We start from the raw sequence: 24,700 nt of genomic DNA, 5'->3' as shown, positions 1-24,700 counted from the left end.
CACGTACAAAAACCACTGTTTCTCTAAGTATTTGTCACATACATTTTTGAAAGGGAACACCTGATCCAGGCATCCTCTACCTCTTTTAAAGGACATTTTTCTCCCCAGTCTGAACCTTTATACATTTCTTCACCATCTCAGTCACCACTATCCCATACAACTTAACCAGCACACTCAACAAAGTTATACCTCTGTAGTTTGAACACTCATATTTGTTTGGTGTGTTACACATGATAGAGAATAGATATGAATGAGTGTGGCATCTCTTCATGTGTTTTTGGCACTACCCTGCTATCCCATACAACTTAACAGGCACACTCAACAAAGTTATATCTCTGTAGTTTGAACACTCATATTTGTTTGGTGTGTTACACATTATTGAGAACAGATATGAATGAATGTGGCATCTCTTCATGTGTTTTTGGCACTACCTTGCTAATGAGGGAAACTGATCAAGTATGAATGAAAGAAGTATATATATTTATACTATTTAGTTATATGGTTGTGAGGCATAGGCTATAGATAGGGTTGTGCAGAAGAGGGTGGATGTGTTAGAAATGAAATGTTTTAGGACAGTATGTGGTGTGAGGTGGTTTGATCGAGTAAGAAATAAAAGGGTAAGAGATGTGTGGTAATAAAAAGTGTGGTTGAGAGAGCAGAAGAGGGTTTATTGAAATGGTTTGGTCACATGGAGAGAATGAGTGAGGAAAGATTGACAAAGAAGATATATGTGTAAGAGGTGGAGGGAACGAAGAGAAGTGGGAGACCAAATTGGAGGTGGAAGGATGGAGTGAAAAAGATTTTGAGCAATCAGGGCCTGAACATACAGGAAAGTGAAAGGCGTGCAAGGAATATAGTGGATTGGAATGATGTGGTATACCAGGGTCCACGTGCTGTCAATGGATTGAACTAGGGCATGTGAAGTGTCCGGGGTAAACCATGGAAAGTTTTGTGGGGCCTGGATGTGACATGACATCTAGAGACTGAGTGTGAAAAAATGTGGTCTGAACACAAAATCCTTTTATGTTTCTTGTACACCTTGTACGCATAGCCTGAAGGTAATTTATACAATATTTTTAATGATTTTGAGCTTGAAATAGTTTGTGTAACACTGAACCATCAGAAAGCTAAGGTGTCAACCTCAGCTGCCCATGTGAAAAATCTGTGGTTGTTTGGCATCACCATCATTCATGATTGAATTTATATGCTGCTGATAAGCAATAATTTTCTTACACTTATTCACACATAAGTACTTAACAGTAAAGAAATATGAAATACCATTAATATGATGAAAAAAATATTTTTAGTGTAACTAAGCAGCATAGTAGCATCGGCAGAATACCTGTCCATTTCCCGCGTTAGCAAGGTAGCGCTAAGAATAGAGGACTGAGCCTTATAGGGAATACCCTCATTTGGCCCCTTTCTCTGTTCCTTCTTTTGGCAAATTAAAAATGGGAGGGGAGGATTCCCAGCCCTCCTGCTCCCTCCCCTTTTAGTCATCTATGACATTTGGGGAATACATGGGAAGTGTTCTTTCTCCCCTATCCCCATTTAAGATATAAAAACAAAAACAAATAAGCGTTTAATTTATAATGATTACAGGTAGCTGTAAATGTGATGAAAACAGAAAAATTTCAATGCCCTGATGTTGCTGTTCATGTTGTGCTCAAGTATGGTATTTTAGGTGGATATGAAATTCAGATTTCACATGAAAATAATGTTTTGTACTTGCCAAAAAAAAAAAAAAAATGATCTCTGCTTACAAAAGACGATAAATGCAACAACAAATACCAGAACTACGTATGGTCTGAGAAACTTGAGGGGAGGGTACATCATTGTTGACATCATCATGAGATGGAACATCAGAAGTTGAGGGATCAGGAATTGGGTCCTCTAGGGATGAGGAGGCATTTTGCTGGATGTCCTTTTAAATGTTTCCTCCAGTCATCTGCATCATTAACAATGATTTTTGTCTTAAAAGTCTCTTTGATTTTATAGACTGACTTGATTTTTTTGTTATGTTATGAATGCACGCTGCTTTAGTCCTTCAATAAGTCGTCACACATTTTCACCATGTTGTCTATAGGCACTTTTTCTGCTGTGTTAACAAAGTCATCTTCACCTTGATTCAGAACCATTTCAGCTATTTCACTGTTGGTCATTGAATGAACAACTGGAGCCTCATCATTAGTTAAAAACTTCTTCGATATCCACTTCTTCCGGCTTACTGATGGACTATGGAGGCCTTTTTGACAGTTTCAACAACATCTTAATACCACAGAGCAGAGAATGAGCAAAAAACACTTAGTGATGCATGTAGGTTTGGTAGTGATGATAGTTTGTAACAAATTGGCACTAAGAGAGAGTGAGAGCCCAACATGGGCAAGTGAGGTCAGGTGTGGGATTTTCCACTTGTAATGTCATGTTGCTGCTCAAAAAGTTTTGGATTTTGGAGCATTTTGGATTTTCAGATTAGGGATGGTCAACCTGTATTAGCTTTCTGCCTTCTTTCACGTACATCTGGAGACATGGTCACCAGCTTCTGGAAAATCTCTCTTTAGTCTTTTATATTCAAGGCCACAATCATGAACTAAAGTTTAGGAAAGATTTCCAACCCTGGCTGCCACTCATCTTAGTTCCAGCTGTGATAGTGAAAATATTCTCTCCTATCCCTAGGGATGAAATACAGAAGTAAGTTTTGTTAGTAATTTAAACTTACATGCTTGATGCATAAACTAAATCTTTAATTTGTAATACCTGTATTCTCTTTTTCCTTAAAACATGTGTGTTTACTACATATACTAAATCTTGCTCCTTTGTATTATTGTGTTTTCTGTCCACAAGGCAGGAGACTGCTTTCCAATATAAATTAGTGTATGAAGTAAATGTTTGAGTATAGTTTGGGATAATTGCTTTATAGAGGGTTTGCAGCTGTTATTCATAAAGTAAAATTTAATGCCTTGAGTAGATGCTGACTCACAGTAATCTTTTTTTTTTTTCTCTCTCTTTTCAGAGCAACCAGAGGTTTGGCCATTACAAATTTCCATGGCAACTTCTTTGTTCGCTCCACTGACTTACTCTCTTTGCCTAACATTAATCCAGATGCTGGATTTGGCATGCAGGTCAACATTGAAGAGCCATTGCATAACATCCGAACTGCCTGTTTCCAAGCTGCTCTTTTGTATACATCTAGTAAAGGTAAGGAAGTGTCTTATATGTAGAAGTAACTAGAGTGGAAATGATTATGTATGTCCTTTAATTTTTGAAAGCAAGCAATAATGGCAGCTTGGACAACCATGAATTAGGAGGCAGAACAACTGCTTTTGGTGAAATTTACTACTTCTAAGTGGTTTAGGCATGTGGAAAGAATGCAAGATGGGCAGTTTACAAGGAGAGTGCATTACAGTACAATTAAAGGGGTTGATGAGAGAGGAAGACCACCTATGACATAGGGAAATAGAGTGGAAGGAGGGAGAGAAATGGGGGAAGAGTGTGTTGAATGATGTATGTGATGGAGGCATGTAAGGAGAGGGATAAGTGGAGACACTTTTTTGTGGCTTTCTCCCCTTGATAGGAGTTCCCAATGGGAACAGGCATCAGAGATATAGAGAGAGATACATATACAGTCATTCCACTGGGCCTCTTGTCACCTCAATATGATGCATGCATGCTTTGAATATCCTGACCAACAAGTGAATATTGTTGTCTTCTGCTTTCTTTAGAAATTCATCTGCATACCCATCCATTCCTGATCTTCTGCTGTATTTCATCTTGTTCAAGAGTTTTACCACCAATTCTCATTTCTCTAAACCATTCACCATAACTCACTCACTCCTCATATCTTTATGTCGAAAACACCCCATATCTGCCACTTTTAACCTAACATCCAACAGACCTCCAAACACTCACTCCATCTCTTCTTACATCTTCTTTGCTAGGTAATATTTGCTTATTTACTTCCCTGACTGGTACTCCCATTTTTTGTCCTTCTACAATTCATATCCTTCCAAAGCAAGATTTTAATCTCCTTAAAATTGGTTAATAATCTTTCACACTGTCTCTCATTTGCTTCCTCTTGCTTTTCTTCTGCTTTTTCTTTTATATCTCCCAGTCACACTCCTTCCCCTCAGGTATCAGACACCCCTCTTTTACTAGCAGCTCACCTTCATCTCACCACTCACTACCTACATCTGACCATCTGCATTTCACACACTTCACTTGCACATGCAGACAGTGCTTCCTTAAATTTAGACTTTTCCATCCTTTTGACTGCCAGTATAGTTTTGATTGATTTAACCTTTAGTCATTCTTCTTAATACTTCTGGGTATCTCATCATGCGAGCCTTTTCTTCAAGCACAGTCACTTTCCCCAGCCTCTTGCCTCCCATTTTATTTCTGTTTTTCCTGAAGCCACTACAAACTTGCACACTTGCATCTACCAAGAAATGATATGACATCCTACCACCTGCTCCTCTCAGCACATTCAAATCCAAGTCTCTCATTTGCATTTTTATCATTTAGTGCCTAGTTTTATAATTCCCATTGACTCCAAACCCTCTAACCACATATGCGTATGTCCCTGGGGATAGGGGAGAAAGAATGGTTCCCACGTATTCCCTGCCTGTTGTTGAAGGCGACTAAAGGGGGGTGGGAGTGGGGGGCTGTTGAAATGATTTGGACATATGGAGATAATTGGTAAGGAAAGGTTGACAAAGAGGATATATGTGTCAGAGGTGGAGGGAACAAGGAGACGTGGGAGACCAAATTGGAGGTGGAAGGGTGTAGTGAAAAAGATTTTGAGCGATTGGGGCCTGAACATACAGGAGGGCGAGAAATGTGGAAGGAATAGAATGAGTTGGAACAATGTGGTATACAGGAGTTGACGTGCTCTCAATTGATTGAACCAGGCATGTGATGTGTCTGTGATAAACTGTGGAAAGGTGTGTGGGGTGTGGATGTGGATAGGGAGCTGTGGTTTTGGTGCATTACACATGATAGCTAGAGACTGAGTGTGAATGAATGTGGCCTTTTTTGTTTGTTTTGCTGGTGCTACCTCACTGAAGCTTGGGATAGTGATGCTGTTTCTTGTGGGGTGGAGTTGCGCTAGGAATGGATGAATGCATGTATGAACATGTACATGTGTATATATGTCTTGATTTGTGTATGTATATGTGTATATGTTGATATGTATATGTGTGTGTATAGGTGTTTATATTTTTTTTTTGCTTTGTCACTGTCTCCCATGTTAGCGAGGTAGCGCAAGGAAACAGAGGAAAGAATGGTCCAACCCACCCACATACGCATGTATATACATATACGTCCACACACGTACATATACATACCTATACATCTCAACGTATACATATATATACACACACAGACATATACATATATACACATGTACATAATTCATACTGTCTGCCCTTATTCATTCCCGTCGCCACCCCGCCACACATGAAATAACAACCCCCTCCCCCTGCATGTGCGCGAGGTAGTGCCAGGAAAAGACAACAAAGGCCACATTCGTTCGCACTCAGTCTCTAGCTGTCATGTATAATGCACCGAAACCACAGCTCCCTTTCCACATCCAGGCCCCACAGAACTTTCCATGGTTTACCCCAGATGCTTCACATGCCCTGGTTCAATCCATTGACAGCACGTCGACCCTGGTATACCACATCGTTCCAATTCACTCTATTCCTTGCACGCCTTTCACCCTCCTGCATGTTCAGGCCTCGATCACTCAAAATTTCTTTTTCATTCCATCTTTCCACCTCCAATTTGGTCTCCCAATTCTCCCACACATGTATACATATAAGTACATATAAATTTCAACGTATACATACATATACATACACAGACATACACATATGTACATGTGCATATCCATACTTGCTGCCTTTATCCATTCCTATTGCCCCTTCTTCCAGCGAGGCAGCGCCAGGAACAGACAAAAATGGCCACATTGGTTCACACTCAGTCTCTAGCTGTCATGTCTAATGCACCGAAACCTCAGCTCCCTTTCCACATCCAGGCCTCACAGATCTTTCCATGGTTTACCCCAGATGCTTCACATGCCCTGGTTTAATCCATTGACAGCATGTCGACCTCGGTAAACCACATCGTTCCTATTCACGCTATTTCTTGCATGCCTTTCACCCTCCTGTATGTTCAGGCCCTGATCTTTCAAAATCTTTTTCACTCCATCCTTCCACCTCCAATATGGTTTCCTGCTTCTTGTTCCCTCGACCTCTGACACGTATATCCTCTTTGTCAGTCTTTCCTCTTTCATTCTTTCCTTGTGTCCAAACCATATCACCACACCCTCTTCTGCTCTCTCAGTCACACTCTTTTTATTACCTCACATATCTCCTACCCTTTCATTACTTACTCAATCAAACCACCTCACACCACGTATTGTCCTCAAACATCTCATTTACAACACATCCACCCTCCTCCACACAACCCCGTCTATAGCCCACACCTCGCAACCATATAACATTGTTGGAACCACTATTCCTTCAAGCATACCCATTTTTGCTCTCCAAGATAACATTCTCTCCCTCCACACATTTTTCAACACTCCCAGAACCTTCGCTCCCTCCCCCACCATGTGACCCACTTCCTCTTCCATGGTTCCATCCGCTGCTAAGTCCACTCCCAGATGTTTAAAACACTTCACTTCCACCAGTTTTTCTCTATTCAAACTTACCTCCCAATTAACTTGCCCCTTAACCCTGCTGAACCTAATATCGTTGCTCTTATTCACATTTACTCTCAACTTTCTTCTTTCACACACTAGACCAAACTCAGTCACCAACTTCTGCTGTTTCTTACTCAAATCAGCCACCAGTGCTGTATCATCAGCAAACAACAACTGACTCACTTCCCAGGCCCTCTCATCCCCAATAGACTGCACACTCACCCCTCTCTCCAACACACGTGCATTTACCTCCCTTACCACCCCATTCGTAAACAAATTGAACAACCATGGGGTCATCACACACCCCTGCCACAGACAAACCTTCACTGGGAACCAATCACTCTACTCTCTTGCTACTCATACACATGCCTTACACTCATGATAAAAACTTTTCTGCTTCCATCAGCTTACCTCCAACACCATGTATTCTTATGACCTTCCACTAAGCATTGCTATCCACCCTGTCATATGCCTTCTCCAGATCCATAAATGCCACATACAGGTCCATCTGTTTTTCATCAATGACCATGCGACTTAGCAGTAATAAATATTTTCATCAAGAGTTTTCTGTTCCTGTTCCTACTTGTGAAAGTTCTCCGAATGGGGTAGACAGGATGAGATGGAAGAATGGAGTGAAAGATGTTTGTTATCAGGGCCTGAACATGCAGGTGGATGTGAGTTGTGCATGGGGTAGAGTAAAGTGGCATCATGTGAAACGCAATGGATGAAATGCTGTCACTGGGCTGAACTAGGGCTATTGAAGTAATCAGGGGATACCATGGAAAGGATATGGATATGGATTGGGGGTTCAGATTCTGCTGAATTATATGCGGCAACTAGAAAGTAGTTGAGAAAATGAGGCTATTCTTTGTCTGTTTCTAGTACTATCTTGATAAAGTGAGAGACGGTGAATTTTTTTTTTTTTTTTTTATAAACCTTTGTCTTGGGGACCCAGATAGATTTTCATGGTTCCATTCTTTAAGGGTTATAAACCTTATTAGGTCATAGAATATAATAATTTAATTAAAATAGACTATAAGAAAATTGTTCTACATATGGTGTAGATTTGGTAATAATGAAGTCAGTTTGAGAAAACCATACCAGTATACCTTGTATGTAGATGTTTAACATGTTCCATATGTAACTCACCCATAAAGCAATAAGATCAGCACTAACATGGAAAGTTATTAGCTGCATGCACCATGTGATATATGAAACCTGGTGTAACACATTTCTGGAAGCATGGTTGCATATATGATACATGTTTCAAGGTTGCAGAGCTGTTCCTGAATTATGCAGTAGAGGGTGAATTTTTGGTAGGCTTGGAATAAACTTGAACTTTGCATTTAGATATATCCGATGGTTTCAGCAAAAGGGTTAAAAGATCTTGTGTTACTATTTGAAATATTTCATTTCAGAATTTTGCTTGAGTGTCTTCTGTTCATCTTGCTTTCGGTGGAACACTGAAGGATGAAAGTACTGTGCTTGGGCTTAGACATAGTAAAAAAACACTCTTTCTCAATAATTGAGGTTCAGTTTTGTTGTTCAGTGATGGTTGTAAGTGTTCTATAACATCCCACATCTGTATAGATTCGTAGAATTATGTGTGTTAGACAAAAGATTCTGTTTAAGAAAATTTCAGTAATGAGAGGTGTTTTGTAGGTGAACGACGTATCAGAGTGCACACACTCTGCCTCCCAGTCTCTCCAAACATACATGAAGTCATAACAGCAGCTGATCAGCAAGCTGTTGTTGGATTATTAGCCAAGATGGCAGTAGATCGCTGTCTCTCATCATCCTTATCTGATGCCCGTGATGCTCTAGTTAATGCGTGTGTGGATGCACTCTCTTCCTTCAAGATGGGATTGAGCAACCCAGCCCATGGAGCACTAGAAGCCCCACCTGCATTACAGCTTCTTCCTTTGTTTACATTAGCTCTTGTAAAATCTGTGAGTATGTGTTGTGTTTTACATCTTACCTGTTGATCATAGAATTAAATATGTGGGTATATGCTAGTTCATGTTGGAACTGGCTAATTCTTTTTCTCTATATTCTGTACCCTTTTGTTGTGATAAAGAGCGTTTTGGTTATCCTCACATTTAGCAATGATCAGAAAGTCTTTGTAAATTACAATTAGGTTTATTATTGCAGATTGCCTTCAGAGGAGGTTTAAGCACAAAACTGGATGATCGTTTATTTGCTATGTGTGAACTTAAAACTCTCCCACTTAAACATCTTATGACGTTTGTATACCCAGACCTCTACCCAATCCATATGCTGTCAGAAAAAGGGGCTCTCAGTATTGATGACCAGGTAAGAAAGTTGCTGTTTAAACTTTTGACTTAGAATTTTAATTGGAAAGTATTTGAGGATTTTCTCAAGATGAGTCAAATAAGATTTGATCTTGTTCATTCCCCTGGCACTGCATTCTTCTCCCTTGATTTTTTTGTTGCTAGTGTATTATGGCAGTCCCATAGGGTTTGTGTTTATTATCTTCTGCATCCATTGTCATGAGTCGACTTAACCTATAAAATAACTTTCGTTTTAACTTACAAAGCCATACCACATATCCATGAAACTTTATACAGTTATATTTCAGCATCTAAAGAATTGAAAAGCGTAAAGTCCATACTTTGTTTGGATTTTGTCTGCGTTATACCCCATATAAGGTTTAACCTGGAATTTTCCTGCCTCCTAAATAGAAGAAATTTCATATCTGGCCCTTGACCTTTAGTTGTTTCCCAACATCAGAAAAATGTAATGACAATTGACCAATTAACGTATTTTGGACTTTGCCTGATTTGTGCCCCTTTTGAACAGGTTTAACTTGAAACATAAGCACATCATAACTTGAATAATATCTTTAGCCTTAAAACATCATATAGTTGTCATAGAAGGCAATGAAAGGGGATGGGAGCGGTGGGCTAGAAACCCTCCCTTCCTTGTATTTTAATTTTCTAAAAGGGTAAACGGGAGTCTTGCTGGGAGTGCTCATCCTCCTCGAAGGCTCAGATTGGAGTATCTGAATGTGTGTGGATGTAACCAAGATGAGAAAAAAGGAGAGATAGGTAGTATGTTTGAGGAAAGGAACCTGGATGTTTTGACTCTGAGTGAAATAAAGCTCAAGGGTAAAGGGGAAGAGTGGTTTGGGAATGTCTTGGGAGTAAAGTCATGGGTTGGTGAGAGGACAAGAGCAAAGAAAGGAATAGTATTACTCCTGAAGCAGGAGTTGTGGGGGTGTGTGGTAGAGTGTAAGAAAGTAAACTCTAGATTGATATGGGTAAAACTGAAAATGGATGGAGAGAGATGGGTGATTATTGGTGCCTATGCACCTGTTCATGAGAAGAAAGATTATGAGAGGCAAGTGTTTTGGGAGCAGCTGAGTGAGTGTGTTAGCAGCTTTGTTGCACGAGACTGGGTTATGATAGTGATGGGTGATTTGAATGCAAAGGTGAGTAATGTGGCAATTGAGGGTATAATTGGTTTACATGGGGTTTTCAATGTTGTAAATGGAAATGAAGAGCTTGTAGATTTGTGTGCTGAAAAAGGACTAGTGATTGGGAATACTTGGTTTAAAAAGAGAGATGTACACAAGTATACATGTGTAAGTAGGAGAGATAGCCAGAGAACATTATATGATTACTTGTTAATTGATAGATGCATGAAAGAGAGACTTTTGGATGTTAATGTGCTGAGAGGGGCAGCTGGAGGGATGTCTGATCATTGTCTTGTGGAGGCAAAGGTGAAAATTTGTAGAGGTTTTCAGAAAAGAGGAGAGAATGTTGGGGTGAAGAGAGTGGTGAGAGTAAGTGAGCTTGGAAAGGAGACTTGTGTGAGGAAGTACCAGGAGAGATTAAGTGCAGAATGGAAAAAGGTGAGAGTAAGTGATGTAAGGGGAGTGGGGGAGGAATGGGATGTATTTAGAGAAGCAGTGATGGCTTACACAAAAGATGCCTGTGGCATGAGAAAGTTGGGAGGTGGGCAGATTAGAAAGGGTAGTGAGTGGTGGGATGAAGAAGTAAGATTGTTAGTGAAAGAGAAGAGAGAGGCATTTGGACAATTTTTGCAGGGAAATAGTGCAAATGACTGGGAGATGTATGAAAGAACGTGGCAGGAGGTCAAGCGAAAGGTGCAAGAGGTGAAAAAGAGGGCAAATGAGAGTTGGGATGAAAGAGTATCATTAAATTTTAGGGAGAATAAAAAGATGTTTCGGAAGGAGGTAAATAAAGTGTGTAGTATCCATGTATCCAGATTGAATGTAAATAAATGTCTCCTCACATGCTTTTCTTCTACCCACTGTGTTTTTAGTTAAGTATGGAATATATCCTCATTTTATTTTTATTTATTTATTTTGCTTTGTCGCTGTCTCCCGCGTCGGTTAGCGAGGATAGCGCAAGAAATCAACCGAAAGAAATGGCCCAACCCCTCACAGTAACCATAACACGTCCACACCTTCAACCATACCCATTTGTATACGAATAATTCACACACCACATAACATTTTAATAATACTTCCACCACCAATTACACCTATACTTCCGACTTCATTTCCACCTGCATGACAAGATACGCCATGTACTAAACATAAGTTCTCCTTATTCAAACCACTCCCCAATGACTTGCCTACACATACGTACCTATACCTGCCTCTTATTTCACCATTTACTACTAAACTTTCTTCTTCCACACACTTCACACGCTGTCATATAATATCACACACACAAACTATACATATCATATATATCATGCCGTTCCCACACGCAATATAGTCAATACCTATAACATCTCACCAGTATACATATTTATCATACACCACACTGCACATACATACATATATACAGCATGTACAAATCTTTCATCTTCCTTTATTCCAATTCCCACTCGTTCCCACCTCCCACACATGAAATATTACATCTCCCCTCATGTGTCGACTACATGGAAAAGACAAACAAAGTCCCATTCGTGTCCAAACCCTCCTACTGTATGTATAATGACCAAACAGCTCCTTCCATCCAGCCCTAATTTATGTTACCCAGATTCAATTTACCAACCTCACCCAAACATATTGTTCCATCACATCCTCATTTTACCTTTGTTGCCCTCCCAAATTTTTATCAGCCCACCCATTGTTATTTGTTCTACCTGAAAATTTGTGTTTCTACCATTTTAAAGATTCTACAGTGATTTGAGCAACCCAGTGCTTTTTTAAGTGCTTTACCAGTGGGACAGACGACACTTTTGACTCACATTAATAAAATCCAATTTTATGCCAACAATTCTAGTCGTGTCACTGAACTATCTTACTAGATGCAGGTTTCTTATTAGATTTAGGAGAGTAAAAAAGTTTTGAATGAAATAATATTCATTGTTTAGCAGATGGAGGAAAGCATTTGAGGAAGTGCTGTGGTTCCTGATATGAAATCCAGATGCATGGATGGATGAACATATGCGAACACTACAGCATTTGTTTCATATGCAAGTTAGAAACTTGAGCATTTTGGTATATGTATGTATATTATCACTTGGGATAGGGGAGAAAGAATACTTCTCACGTATCCCCTGCATGTCTTAGAAGGCGACTAAAAGGGAAGGGAGCAGTGGGCTGGAAATCCTCCCCTCCTGTTTTGTAATTTTCCAAAAGAAGGAACAGAGAAGGGGGCCAATTTAGGATATTCTCGTTAAGGCTCAGGCCACTGTTCTTAACGCTTCCTCACTAATGTGTGAAATGGTGAATATGCATGAAAAAAAATAGTTTATCAAAAATATATTGTCAAATTGATTGATGGTTTATATTTACATTATGATAAACAATACCTATTTATTAATCTCTTTATATTCCAGGACATATTTTCATGCATATAGTACATTATGTAGGCTTGTGTTTAACATGAATATATTAGATATTGTAATGCAGATAAGTGCATTGTTGACAGTTCATTCACTTTCACTTTGCTTCCAGTTTTACATGAATACTGGTAGTTTTTTTGTGTCACTGGCACAACTTCTTTGATGCTAGGCTCTTACTCATTTAAGGAGGGTCAAAAAAGTTTTAAACAAGAAAATATTCAGTAGTCAGCTAAAAACTCAGCAGATTGAGGAAAAGCCTGTGGAAAGATGCAGTGTTTATTTCAATCAAATTGGAATGCATAGACACAAATTATGCAAACATTGCAGTGTTTGCGCTTATGTAAGCTAAAACTTCAGTGTTTATTACGTGTACAATAGAAAATCCTTACTTATTCTCTGAATATTTTTGAACTTATTTTCCTCCCATCATACAGCACAGTATCCTCTGGGCTGCTAGTAGCAATTTGGTCTCTGTTGGATTGAATGGGAGTGAATTCCTGTTGATGAAATGCTTATTTTGCCAAATGGTAATAATCTTTGATGTATTCACGTAATGCATAGACCAGCATATTGTACCTATGTGAGAAAGTGCTGTATGTTCAGAAATAGTAAGAAATTTATTGATAGCAATCTTCATTTATAAACATTATAATACTCTTTTTGAATTACATATGAGTGCAAATGCTGTAGCACTCATAAATTTAGTTTGTTTGTATATGTGACTAGATTTAATGTTAACAGAAAACATTGTGCATCAGTGCTCCAATTCCCTCCTCTGCCTGTCTTTCAACTTGGTGGTTCAACTTTAGGGTGTGGCCTGTTATAGGGGTCAAGTCTGAAATTTGTTCAAAACTCACTCAGCAGCCTAGAACAGAGGGTAGCTTACATTAGGGTAAATATGGTAACATCCTAGCAAAATCAGCCTGGTTTGGTATAATCTGGTCATGTTTTTCAGAACCACTAGATATGTCTTACTTTTTGCCATTGATTATTAGGCCTTCTGCCATTTTGAAGATGCACTTGCAGTCCTCTAGATAATTTTTCTTATATCATTCCAGTGTTATTTCACTCTTTGTTATACAAACATAATTTTTTTTTATCTTGTATGAGCTTTTATTTTCGCTACCTCGCAAACGCGGGAGACAGCGACAAAGTATAAAAAAAAAAAAAAAAAATGAGCTTTTATTTTATTCTCCAGGTTATTCCTCAACCTGGACGCCTTCACTTATCTGCTGAGCGTCTAGAACGATCTGGAGCATACTTAATGGACACTGGGGCCACTATATACATTTATGTGCGGTCTGGAATTTCATCAAGCTGGGTGGAGGGAACATTAGGAGTACCTAGCTATGCAGTTATTCCTCAACCTTTATATGAAGATGCCCTTCCTACTTTAGACACCCTTGAGTCACAACTTCTGGGCAACTTTGTGTCACATCTTCAGAGAAACAAGCCTTATCATGCACCTGTTCTAGTTTTAAAGTAAGTACATATTTAGTCAGTTTTATCCTCTGTTTATGCACACTTATAAGAAGTTAGCTTATAAGAAGTTCTGATTGGCTGATGACCTGTTTAATGATGAGTTTTGCAGGCACTACACTGTATAAATATCTCATTAGAAATTCTGGTTGAATAAGAATAACGTCATTCAGAATATTACTGCATGGTAACAGTTTGCTGTCACATTACGATCTGGCAATACTATCATCATTTATTGTTTGTAAGCAGTTAGTTTCCCCTGCTATAACTTTTATTTCCATTCAATAGTTTTTTTAAATCTTAGAATTGATACTTGTATCAAAATGCTGGCCAGTTTTGGTATTGGGATTTTGGCTCCACCATTACTAGGAAAAGAGGCAAAATTTGAAAATTGATTAAAAGTTAGATTGTAATGCCTCATATGTCTTGTGCTTCAAAAATAGCAGATTGGTGATATTCATAAGGATCCTGGCCCTAATTACTGCTTTCATTATGTTACTACAGAGCCATCCAGCATTGTTGGCATCATAATAGAAAAATGCATATATTTATCCCAGTGGATAAGGGAGAAAGAATACTTCCAATGCATTCCCCGTGTGTCATAGAAGGCGACTAAAGGGGACGGGAGCAGGGAGCTAGAAACCCTCCATTCCTTGTATTTGAACTTTATAAAAAGGGAAACAGAAGGAGTCATGCAGGGAGTGCTCATCTTTCTTGAAGGCGCACATTGGGGTGTCTAAATGTGTGTGGATGTAACAAAGATGAGAAAAAAGGAGAGATGGGTAGTATGTGTAAGGAAAGGAACTTGGATATTTTGGCTCTGAGTCAAATGAAGCTCAAGGGTAAAGGGGAAGAGTGGTTTGGGAATGTCTTGGGAGTTGGTGAGCAAAGGAAGAAGTAGCATTACTCCTGAAACAGGAGTTGTGCAATTTGTGAGAGAGTGTAAGAAAGTAAATTCTAGATTGATATGGGTAAAACTGAAAATGGATGGAGAGAAATGGGTGATTATTGGTGCCTATGCACCTGGTCATGAGAAGAAAGATCACGAGGCAAGTGTTTTGGGAGCAGCTGATTGAGTGTGTTAGCAGCTTTGATACATGAGACAGGGTTATAGTGATGGGTGAATTGAATGCAAAGGTGAGTAATGTGGCAGGTGAGGGTATAATTGGTGTACATGGGGTGTTCAGTGTTGTAAATGGAAATGGTGAAGAGCTTGTAGATTTGTGTGCTGAAAAAGGACTGGTGATTGGGAATACCTGGTTTGAAAAGAAAGATGTACATAAATATACATATGTAAGTAGGAGAGATGGCCAGAGAGTGTTATTGGATAACATGTTAATAGATAGGAGCATGAAAGAGAGACTTTTGGATGTTCATGTGCTGAAGGGGCAACTGGAGGGATGTCAGATCATTATGTTGTGGAGGCGAAGGTGAAGATTTGTAGAGTTTTCAGAAAAGAAGAGAGAATGTTGAGGTGAAGAGAGTGGTGAGAGTAAGTGAGCTTGGAAAGGAGACTTGTGTGAGGAAGTACCAGGAGAGATTGAGTGCAGAATGGAAAAAGGTGAGAGCAAATGACTTAAGGAGAGTCGGGGAGGAATGGGATGTATTTAGGAAAGTAGTGATGCTGTGCGCAAAAGATGCTTGTGGCATGAGAAAGGTGGGAGGTGGGCAGATTAGAAAGGGTAGTGAGTGGTGGGATGAAGAAGTAAGGTTGTTAGTAAAAGAGAAGAGAGAGGCGTTTGGACAATTTTTGTAGGGAAGTAGTGCGAATGACTGGGTGATGTATAAAAGAAAGAGGCAGGAGGTCAAGAGAAAGGTGCAAGAGGTGAAAAAGGGCAAAAGATTTGGGATGAGAGTATCATTAAATTTTAGGGAGAATAAAAAGATGTGTGATGTCTCCATGGTTGTTTAATTTGTTTATGGATGGGGTTGTTAGGGAGGTAAATGCAAGAGTTTTGGAAAGAGGGGCAAGTATGAAGTCTGTTGGGGATGAGAGAGCTTGGGAAGTGAGTCAGTTGTTGTTCGCTGATGATACAGCGCTGGTGGCTGATTCATGTGAGAAACTGCAGAAGCTGGTGACTGAGTTTGGAAAAGTGTGTGGAAGAAGAAAGTTAAGAGTAAATGTGAATAAGAGCAAGGTTATTAGGTACAGTAGGGTTGAGGGTCAAGTCAATTGGGAGGTGAGTTTGAATGGAGAAAAACTGGAGGAAGTGAAGTGTTTTAGATATCTGGGAGTGGATCTGGCAGCGGATGGAACCATGGAAGCGGAAGTGGATCATAGGGTGGGGGAGGGGGCGAAAATCCTGGGGGCCTTGAAGAATGTGTGGAAGTCGAGAACATTATCTCGGAAAGCAAAAATGGGTATGTTTGAAGGAATAGTGGTTCCAACAATGTTGTATGGTTGCGAGGCGTGGGCTATGGATAGAGTTGTGCGCAGGAGGATGGATGTGCTGGAAATGAGATGTTTGAGGACAATGTGTGGTGTGAGGTGGTTTGATCGAGTGAGTAACGTAAGGGTAAGAGAGATGTGTGGAAATAAAAAGAGCGTGGTTGAGAGAGCAGAAGAGGGTGTTTTGAAGTGGTTTGGGCACATGGAGAGGATGAGTGAGGAAAGATTGACCAAGAGGATATATGTGTCGGAGGTGGAGGGAACAAGGAGAAGAGGGAGACCAAATTGGAGGTGGAAAGATGGAGTGAAAAAGATTTTGTGTGATCGGGGCCTGAACATGCAGGAGGGTGAAAGGAGGGCAAGGAATAGAGTGAATTGGAGCGATGTGGTATACCGGGGTTGACGTGCTGTCAGTGGATTGAATCAAGGCATGTGAAGCGTCTGGGGTAAACCATGGAAAGCTGTGTAGGTATGTATATTTGCGTGTGTGGACGTATGTATATACATGTGTATGGGGGGGGGGGTTGGGCCATTTCTTTCGTCTGTTTCCTTGCGTTACCTCGCAAACGCGGGAGACAGCGACAAAGTATAATAAAAATAAATATAAAATATAAAAAAAGATGTTTTGGAAGGAGGTAAATAAAGTGCATAAGACAAGAGAACAAATGGGAACATTGGTGAGGGGGCTAATGGGGAGGCAATAACAAGTAGTGGTGAAATGAGGAGGTTGAGTGAGTATTTTGAAGGTTTGTTGAATGTGCTTGATGATAGAGTGGCAGATATTGGGTGTTTTGGTCGAGGTGGTCTGCGAAGTGAGGGCCAGGGAGAATGATTTGGTAAACAGAGAAGACATAGTGAAAGCATTAGGGAAGACGAAAGCCAGCAAGGTGGTGGGTTTGGATGGTATTGCAGTGGAATTTATGGAAAAGGTGGGTGACTGTGTTGTTGACTGGTTGGTAAGGATATTCAGTGTATGTATGGTTCATGGTGAAGTGCCTGAGGATTGGCAGAATGCATGCATAGTGCCATTGTACAAAGGCAAAGGGGATAAAGGTGAGTGTTCAAATTACAGAGGTATAAGTTTGTTGAGTATTCCTTGAAAATTTTATGAGAGGGTTTTGATTGAGAGGGTAAAGGCATGTATAGAGCATCAGATTGGGGAAGAACAGTGTGGTTTCAGAAGTGGTAGAGGATTTATGGATCAGGTGTTTGCTTTGAAGAATGTATGTGAGAAATACTTAGAAAAACAGATGGATTTGTATGAAGCATTTATGGATCTTGAGAAGGCGTATGATAGGGTTGATGGAGATGCTTTGTAGAAGGTATTTAGAGTATATGGTGTGGGGGTAAGCTGCTAGAAACAGTGAAAAGTTTTTACCAAGGATGTAAGGCATGTGTACGAGTAGGAAGAGAGGAGACTGATTAGTTCCCAGTGAATGTCGGTCTGCGACAGGGTTGTGTAATGTCCCCATGGTAGTTTAATTTGTTTATGGATGGGGTAGTTAGGGAGGTAATTGCAAGAGTTTTGGAGAGAGGGGCGAGTATGCAGTCTGTTGTGGATGAGAGGGCCTGGGAAGTGAGTCTGTTGTTGTTCGCTGGTGATGTAGCATTGGTGGCTCATTCGAGAGAGAAACTGCAGAAGTTGGTGACTGACTTTGGAAAAGTGTGTGAAAGGAGAAACTTGAGAGTAAATGTGAATAAGAATGAGGTTATGCATCTGTAGTTTGAATACTCAACTTTATCCTCTTCGCCTTTGTAGAATGGTAATATGCATGCATTCCACCAATCCTCAGGCATTTCACCATGGTCCATATATACATTGAATATCCTTACCAACCAATCAACAACATAGTCACCCCCTTTTTTTTTTTTTTTAAATAAATTCCACTGCAATACCATCCAAACCTGATGCCTTGCCAGATTTCATTCCTCAAAGCTTTCACTGCCTCTTTTCTTAACCAAACCATTCTCCCCGACCCTTTCACTTCGCACACCACCCCGACCAAAACACCCTGTATCTGCCACTCAGTCATCAAATATATTAAGCAAACCTTCAAAATACTAGCTTCATCTCCTCCTCACTTCATCACTACCTGTTATTACTTCCCCACTTGCCTCCTTCACCGATGTTCCCATTTGTTCCCATGTCTTACACATGATTTTTACCTCCTTCCAAAACATCTTTTTAGTCTCCCTAAAATATAGTGATACTCTCTCACTCACTGGTTTGAATAGAGAGATATACATAAATACGTATGTAAGTAGGAGAGATGGTCAAAGAGCATTATTAGATCACGTGTTAATTGATTGTTGTGTAAAAGAGAGATGTCTGACCACTGTTTTTTATAGGCGAGGGAGAAGACTTTCAGAGCTTTTGAAAAACAAAGAGAGAATGATGGGGAGAAGAGAGTGGTAAGTGAGTAAGTAAGTGAGCTTGGAAAGGAGACTTGTGTGAGTGCCAGGAGATTTTAAGTGTAGAACAGCAAAAGGTGAGAGCAAATGACATGAGGGGAGTGGGTGAGGAATGGGATGTATTAAGGGAAGCAGTGATGGCATGTACATAAGATGCATGTGGCATGAGAAAGGTTGATATGTTTATGTATGCATATGTGTATGTATGTGCATATATGTATAGAATGTGTTTATGAGTGGATGGGTCGTTCTGTGTCTGTTTCCTGGCACTACCTCAGTGATGCGAGAAATGACGATCAAATAAGAAAAATATATATATATGTACCGGTTGTACTTCTTTAATCTGTCTACCTTGGGACCTGGCCATTGCTGGACCACAGAAAATAACAGAAAACAGATATTGACCCCTAAGGCATATACATTTGATGATCCGATCTCATAGATCACTCACAAAGACTTCACAGAAGGTCCTGTGTCTAATTTTCACAGTAACTCCACCTTTTCAAGCATTGATAATGATTAATGCTTATACTTATTAGCATTAGCACCATCTTTTGCACCTCTTGATCCCTTGGATGACATCCTGAAGGGCTAAAATACAGCTGAATATAAGAAATTAACAAGACTTAATTTGCTCAGTTGCAGTGTAAACAGGTTTTAGCACATTAGCAGTGCTAATAGTGCCACCGTGTTGGCAGATCCACAAACTACAAACTAATGGTGGCAGATTTAAAGTGTGCTGGACCATGGGAGTTGATGGACCACAGAGCACTGGATGAGAGAGGTACAACCTGTATATATATTTTTTCAGTTTTCTAGTTCCTTTAGTAACTCATGAACTGATGATTGTTTTTGATAGAAAAAATGAAAAAAGAGAAGAGGGGTGAGCCAATGGAGAAACAAAAGTCCAGTTTTTACTTGTTTGTATTACACAAATGTATGTTACAGATATTATTACCAGTAACTTTTTTCTTTAGTAGATCTCAATATAATTCATAAACTAATAATTATTCAGATAATCACAAATATAATGAGGAAAATCAGAAAAAACTAAGAAAATGTACGTACTTAATAAACCTCTTGCTACTGAGGCTTGAGATGTCCATGCAATTTCCAGGGATGAAAATTCACTGATGTGTGAGTAGGAATACTGTTAATGGTAAATAAAGGGCTAGAAATGAGCTATTTTTTAAACACAAACAAAAGAAAGTTTGTAATATGTCATTGTATATGCTGCTGAATCCATTTCATGCTTACATAGGCAGAGATATCCTTATTCTGTGATATGTCAGATAATGTGAAATCTCCTCACACCCACACACATAAAAGACAAACAAAATTCTTTCATTACTGTAATCATAGTTTTACGATTTCTCATAGGCCTGCAAATATATTCCTTGTAAGATTTTTTTTTCAAAGCCATAGCATATCTTTATTTAAATGTCAAAGATGTAAGTGTATTTGAACATTATTTTTTGTGTAGATCAGTTCCATCTCTTTGTTGAATGATACTTTTAGATTAAGTAAGTAAGAGCAAAAGGGTAAGAGATTCGATTGAATGAGTTTGCTGTGTATAAATGCAAGCACTTTGGGAGTGTGGTCAGGGGAGACATGTTTTTTATGTTTATGGCAGCATGTAAGTTCTCATATTGTTACATCTCTAAAATAAGCATTCTTTTTTTCCTCAGGGAGGACAACCCAGCTCGTATGTTATTTATCCAACACCTTGTGGATGACAGGACCGAAGGTTCACACTCATATGTTGAATTCCTTCAGTTTCTCAAAACGCAAATAAAATAGGAATTTTATTATAGTTTTCAAATGAATTGAAAGGCAGAATTGGGAAATCTTTATGTCTGTCCAGATATTTTTATTATAGTTTTGAAAGTAATTAAAGAGTAATTTTGGGATATCTGAATGTGGATCAAGATTTTAGAAAAAGAAGGAATTTGTTAAAGTTGCCAGTCATATGCAGTATTTGGAAGTTTTGTAAATGGAGACAACTGTGTTAAGTAATGATACATGTATAAAAAGTTTCTTTTCTTTGATTTTCGGGTTATATAACATTTACTGCTGTTTTTGAAAGTGCTTGTCACCAGAAGTTTTAATATAATATTTTAATGTAAAGAAACGATCCCTTTTACGAGGCTCCTGCAGCTTTCAGGCTGTTACAATAAGTAGCGGAGAAAACCTATCTCTTGAGGAGTGGGAAACTCCCCAACAAGATTGTATTCCATTTTGCTCATGGATAATGATAAAACCTTGACAAAGGTGACTTCTCACTCATTTTGTAACCTAATGCAAGAGGAGTCTGATAACACCAGCTTTGCTGTGTATGTATGTACATGTGTATGTGGGTGGGTTGGGCCATTCTTTCATCTGTTTCCTTGCGCTACCTTGCTAATGCGGGAGACAGCGACAAAGTATAATAATAATGATATATTTTTTTGTTATACTTTGTCGCTGTCTCCTGTGTTAGCGAGGTAGCGCAAGGAAACAGACAAAAGAATGGCCCAACCCACCCACATACACATGTGTATACACAACACACACTCACACACACACACACACATTACATACCTATACGTTTCAACGTATACATACATATACATACTCAGACATATACATATATACACATGTACGTATTCATACTTGCTGCCTTCATCCATTCCTGTCGCCACCCCGCCACACGTGAAATGGCACCCCCCCTTCCCCGCGCGTGCATGAGGTAGTGCTAGGAAAAGACAACAAAGGCCACATTCGTTCACCTTAGTCTCTAGCTGTCATGTGTCATGCACCGAAACCTCAGCTCCCTTTCTACATCCAGGCCCCACAAAACTTTCCATGGTTTACCCTAGACACTTCACATACCCTTGTTCAATCCATTGACAGCACGTCGATCCCGGTATACCACATCGTTCCAATTCACTCTATTCCTTGCACGCCTTTCACCCTCCTGTATGTTCAGGCCCTGATCGCTCAAAATCTTTTTCACTCCATCCTTCCACCTCCAATTTCGTCTCTCACTTTTCTTTGTTCTCTCCATTTCTGATGTATATACTGTGTTAGTCATCCTGTCCTTACCCATACTCCTCTTATTAACATTCTCTCTCTCATTGGAGAACAATATTGTTGAAGAACTTCTCATTTTAATGAAGTCTATCTTTTCCTTACTGCTGATTGTTGTGAAGCCTTGATGCTGCACCTCTTGGAGTATGGGTCCTGGGAATGTATGATAGTAATGAGAACAACAAAAACTCAAATATAGGTGTTTCTGGACTTTGCCAGTGCGTGGTTGCACCATGAGTGGAAAAGACACCTTTGCCAAGGTTGTACTATCATTGGTAAACAAGTAGTAGTTTTGTTAGGGAACTTTTCTCTCCAATGGAGTCCATCTTTTCCTTGCTTTTGATTGAAGGACAGCCTTGAAGTTGAAAGAGCCTTATAAAAGGGATCGTGGGGTTGTATACTTGATTACACACACACATGCATATATATACCATCTACCTTTTCATTGTAATTTGAAGTTTGTATATTTATATTTGTACTGTACATATATTAAGTTGTCAGAGCAGATTATATCAAGCACAGTGCATTATGGCTGGATGCTGCCATACATAGAATTTGGTACCTTTCATGAGTTGAAAGGAAGTACATTTAGCTCATCTTCAAATAATTCCATGTAATAATGTAATATAAGCAATCCAGCTGCCTTGGTCAGGATTTTCGTTTCATGTATTTTGAGTATCTGAAAGACCTGTAGTGCAGAGCTTCCTCATGCGTGACCACTTTATTTGAAGGTGTGAAGTTTTGTGTATACGTGATAACATTTTTGCACCTTTTCACAGGTTGGCTATTAAGTCATAAAGATTTCATTTTATAAATGATGACTTGCAGCAGTACATAGCTTTATTATGAGCGTAGCCAAAGTCAAGGAAAAACAGTAGTGAATAAGTGTTTGGTATGTATGGGTGTAAAATATTATTGTACATAAACCCAATTCTTTTAGTTTCATATCGATAAAAATGTTGGCTCATTCTTGGAATAATATGTATTAAGAAACGGTGAAATAAGGTTATTAATATGATTTAGAAGCCAAGATGTATCAAACAGGTTCATCAGATGAACTACATACTACATTTCCAAGTTGAAAGTCATGTTCAGCTGTTGCCCGTTGTACATTTTCAAATTTGTGATTAAGGCAATGACTGCACAATAAATATAATGTATCAGAGTTCTTCTCTTCATCCTTGTCATAATACATTAGTAAGTTTTTCTTCATCCTTGTCATAATACATTAGTAAGTTTTTCTTCATCCTTGTCATAAAACATTAGTATTTAATCAATAGGAGAACATAAGATAAAGAGCATAATCTAATTATCATAGGCATGTGTCTAAATGTGTGTGGATGTAACCAAGATGAGAAAAAAGGAGAGATAGGTATTACTGTTGAGGAAAGGAACCTGGATGTTTTGGCTCTGAGTGAAACGAAGCTCAAGGATAAAGGGGAAGAGTGGTTTGGGAATGTCTTGGGAGTAAAGTCATGGGTTGGTGAGAGGACAAGAGCAAAGGAAGGAGTGGCACTACTCCTGAAGCAGGAGTTGTGGGAGTGTGTGATAGAGTGTAAGAAAGTATACTTTAGATTGATATGGGTTAAGCTGAAAGTGAATAGAGAGAGATGGGTGATTATTGGTGCTTATGCATCTGGTCATGAGAAGAAAGATCATGAGAGGTAAGTATTTTGGGAGCAGCTGAGTGAGTGTGTTAGCAGCTTGGATGCATGAGACCGGGTTAAAGTGATGGGTGATTTGAATGCAAAGGTGAGCAATGTGGTAGTTGAGGGAATAATTGGTGTACATAGTGTGTTCAGTGTTGTAAATATTAATGGTGAAGAGCTTGTAGATTTGCGTGCAGAAAAAGGACTGGTGATTGGGAATACCTGGTTTAAAAGGAAAGATATACATAGGTATACATATGTAGATATCCCTGGGGATAGGGGAAAAAGAATACTTCCCACGCATTCCTCACATGTCGTAGAAAGCGACTAAAGGGGACAGGAGCGGGGGGCTAGAAACCCTCCCCTCCTTGTATTTTAACTTTCTAAACAGGGAAACAGAAGGAGTCATGCAGGGAGTGCTCATCCTCCTCGAAGGCTCAGATTGGGGTGTCTAAATGTGCATGGATGTAACCAAGATGAGAAAAAAGGAGAGATAGGTAGTATGAGGAAAGGAACGTGGATCTTTTGGCTCTGAGTGAAACAAAGCTCAAGGGTAAAGGGGAAGAGTGGTTTGGGAATGTCATGGGAGTAAAGTCAGGGGTTAGTGAGAGGACAAGAGCAAGGGAAGGAGTAGCACTACTCCTGAAACAGGAGTGGTGTGAGTATGTGATAGAGTGTAAGAAAGTAAACTCTAGATTGATATGGGTAAAACTGAAAGTGGATGGAGAGAGAGGGGTGATTATTGGTGCATATGCACCTGGGAATGAGAAGGAAGATCATGAGAGGCAAGTGTTTTGGGAGCAGCTGAGTGACTGTGTTAGTTGTTTTGATGCACGAGACCAGGTTATAGTGATGGGTGATTTGAATGCAAAGGTGAGTAATGCGGCAGTTGAGGGAATAATTGGTGTACATGGGGTGTTCAGTGTTGTAAATGGTAATGGTGAAGAGCTTGTAGATTTATGTGCTGAAAAAGGACTGGTGATAGGGAATACCTGGTTTATAAAGAGAGATGTACATAGGTATATGTATGTAAGTAGGAGAGATGGCCAGAGAGCGTTATTGGATTACGTGTTAATTGATAGGCACACGAAAGAGAGACTTTTGGATGTTAATGTGCTGAGAGGTGCAACTGGAGGGATGTCTGATCATTAT

The 24,700-nt window shown here is 39.4% G+C and overlaps 1 protein-coding gene across 2 annotated transcripts in view; it reads left to right on the top strand.

Annotated features, from left to right (window-relative positions):
- Sec24AB (Protein transport protein Sec24AB) overlaps positions 1 to 23,064 on the top strand; it is a 90,758-nt gene extending 67,694 nt beyond the window's left edge. For both annotated transcript variants that reach the window (XM_071682032.1, XM_071682031.1), the window contains exons 11-15: positions 3,014 to 3,198; positions 8,366 to 8,652; positions 8,855 to 9,016; positions 13,749 to 14,032; positions 20,519 to 23,064. In XM_071682032.1, the coding sequence (XP_071538133.1) occupies positions 3,014 to 3,198; positions 8,366 to 8,652; positions 8,855 to 9,016; positions 13,749 to 14,032; positions 20,519 to 20,630 (1,030 nt within the window). In that variant the 3' untranslated portion in view covers positions 20,631 to 23,064. The remainder of the gene's footprint in view (positions 1 to 3,013; positions 3,199 to 8,365; positions 8,653 to 8,854; positions 9,017 to 13,748; positions 14,033 to 20,518) is intronic.
- Positions 23,065 to 24,700: the final 1,636 nt, after the last annotated feature.

Source organism: Panulirus ornatus, chromosome 33 (assembly GCF_036320965.1).
Source record: "Panulirus ornatus isolate Po-2019 chromosome 33, ASM3632096v1, whole genome shotgun sequence".
Classification (NCBI taxonomy): Eukaryota; Metazoa; Arthropoda; class Malacostraca; order Decapoda; family Palinuridae; genus Panulirus; species Panulirus ornatus.
Note: the sequence above shows the minus strand (reverse complement) of the source record. Positions and strands in the feature narration are given on the sequence as shown.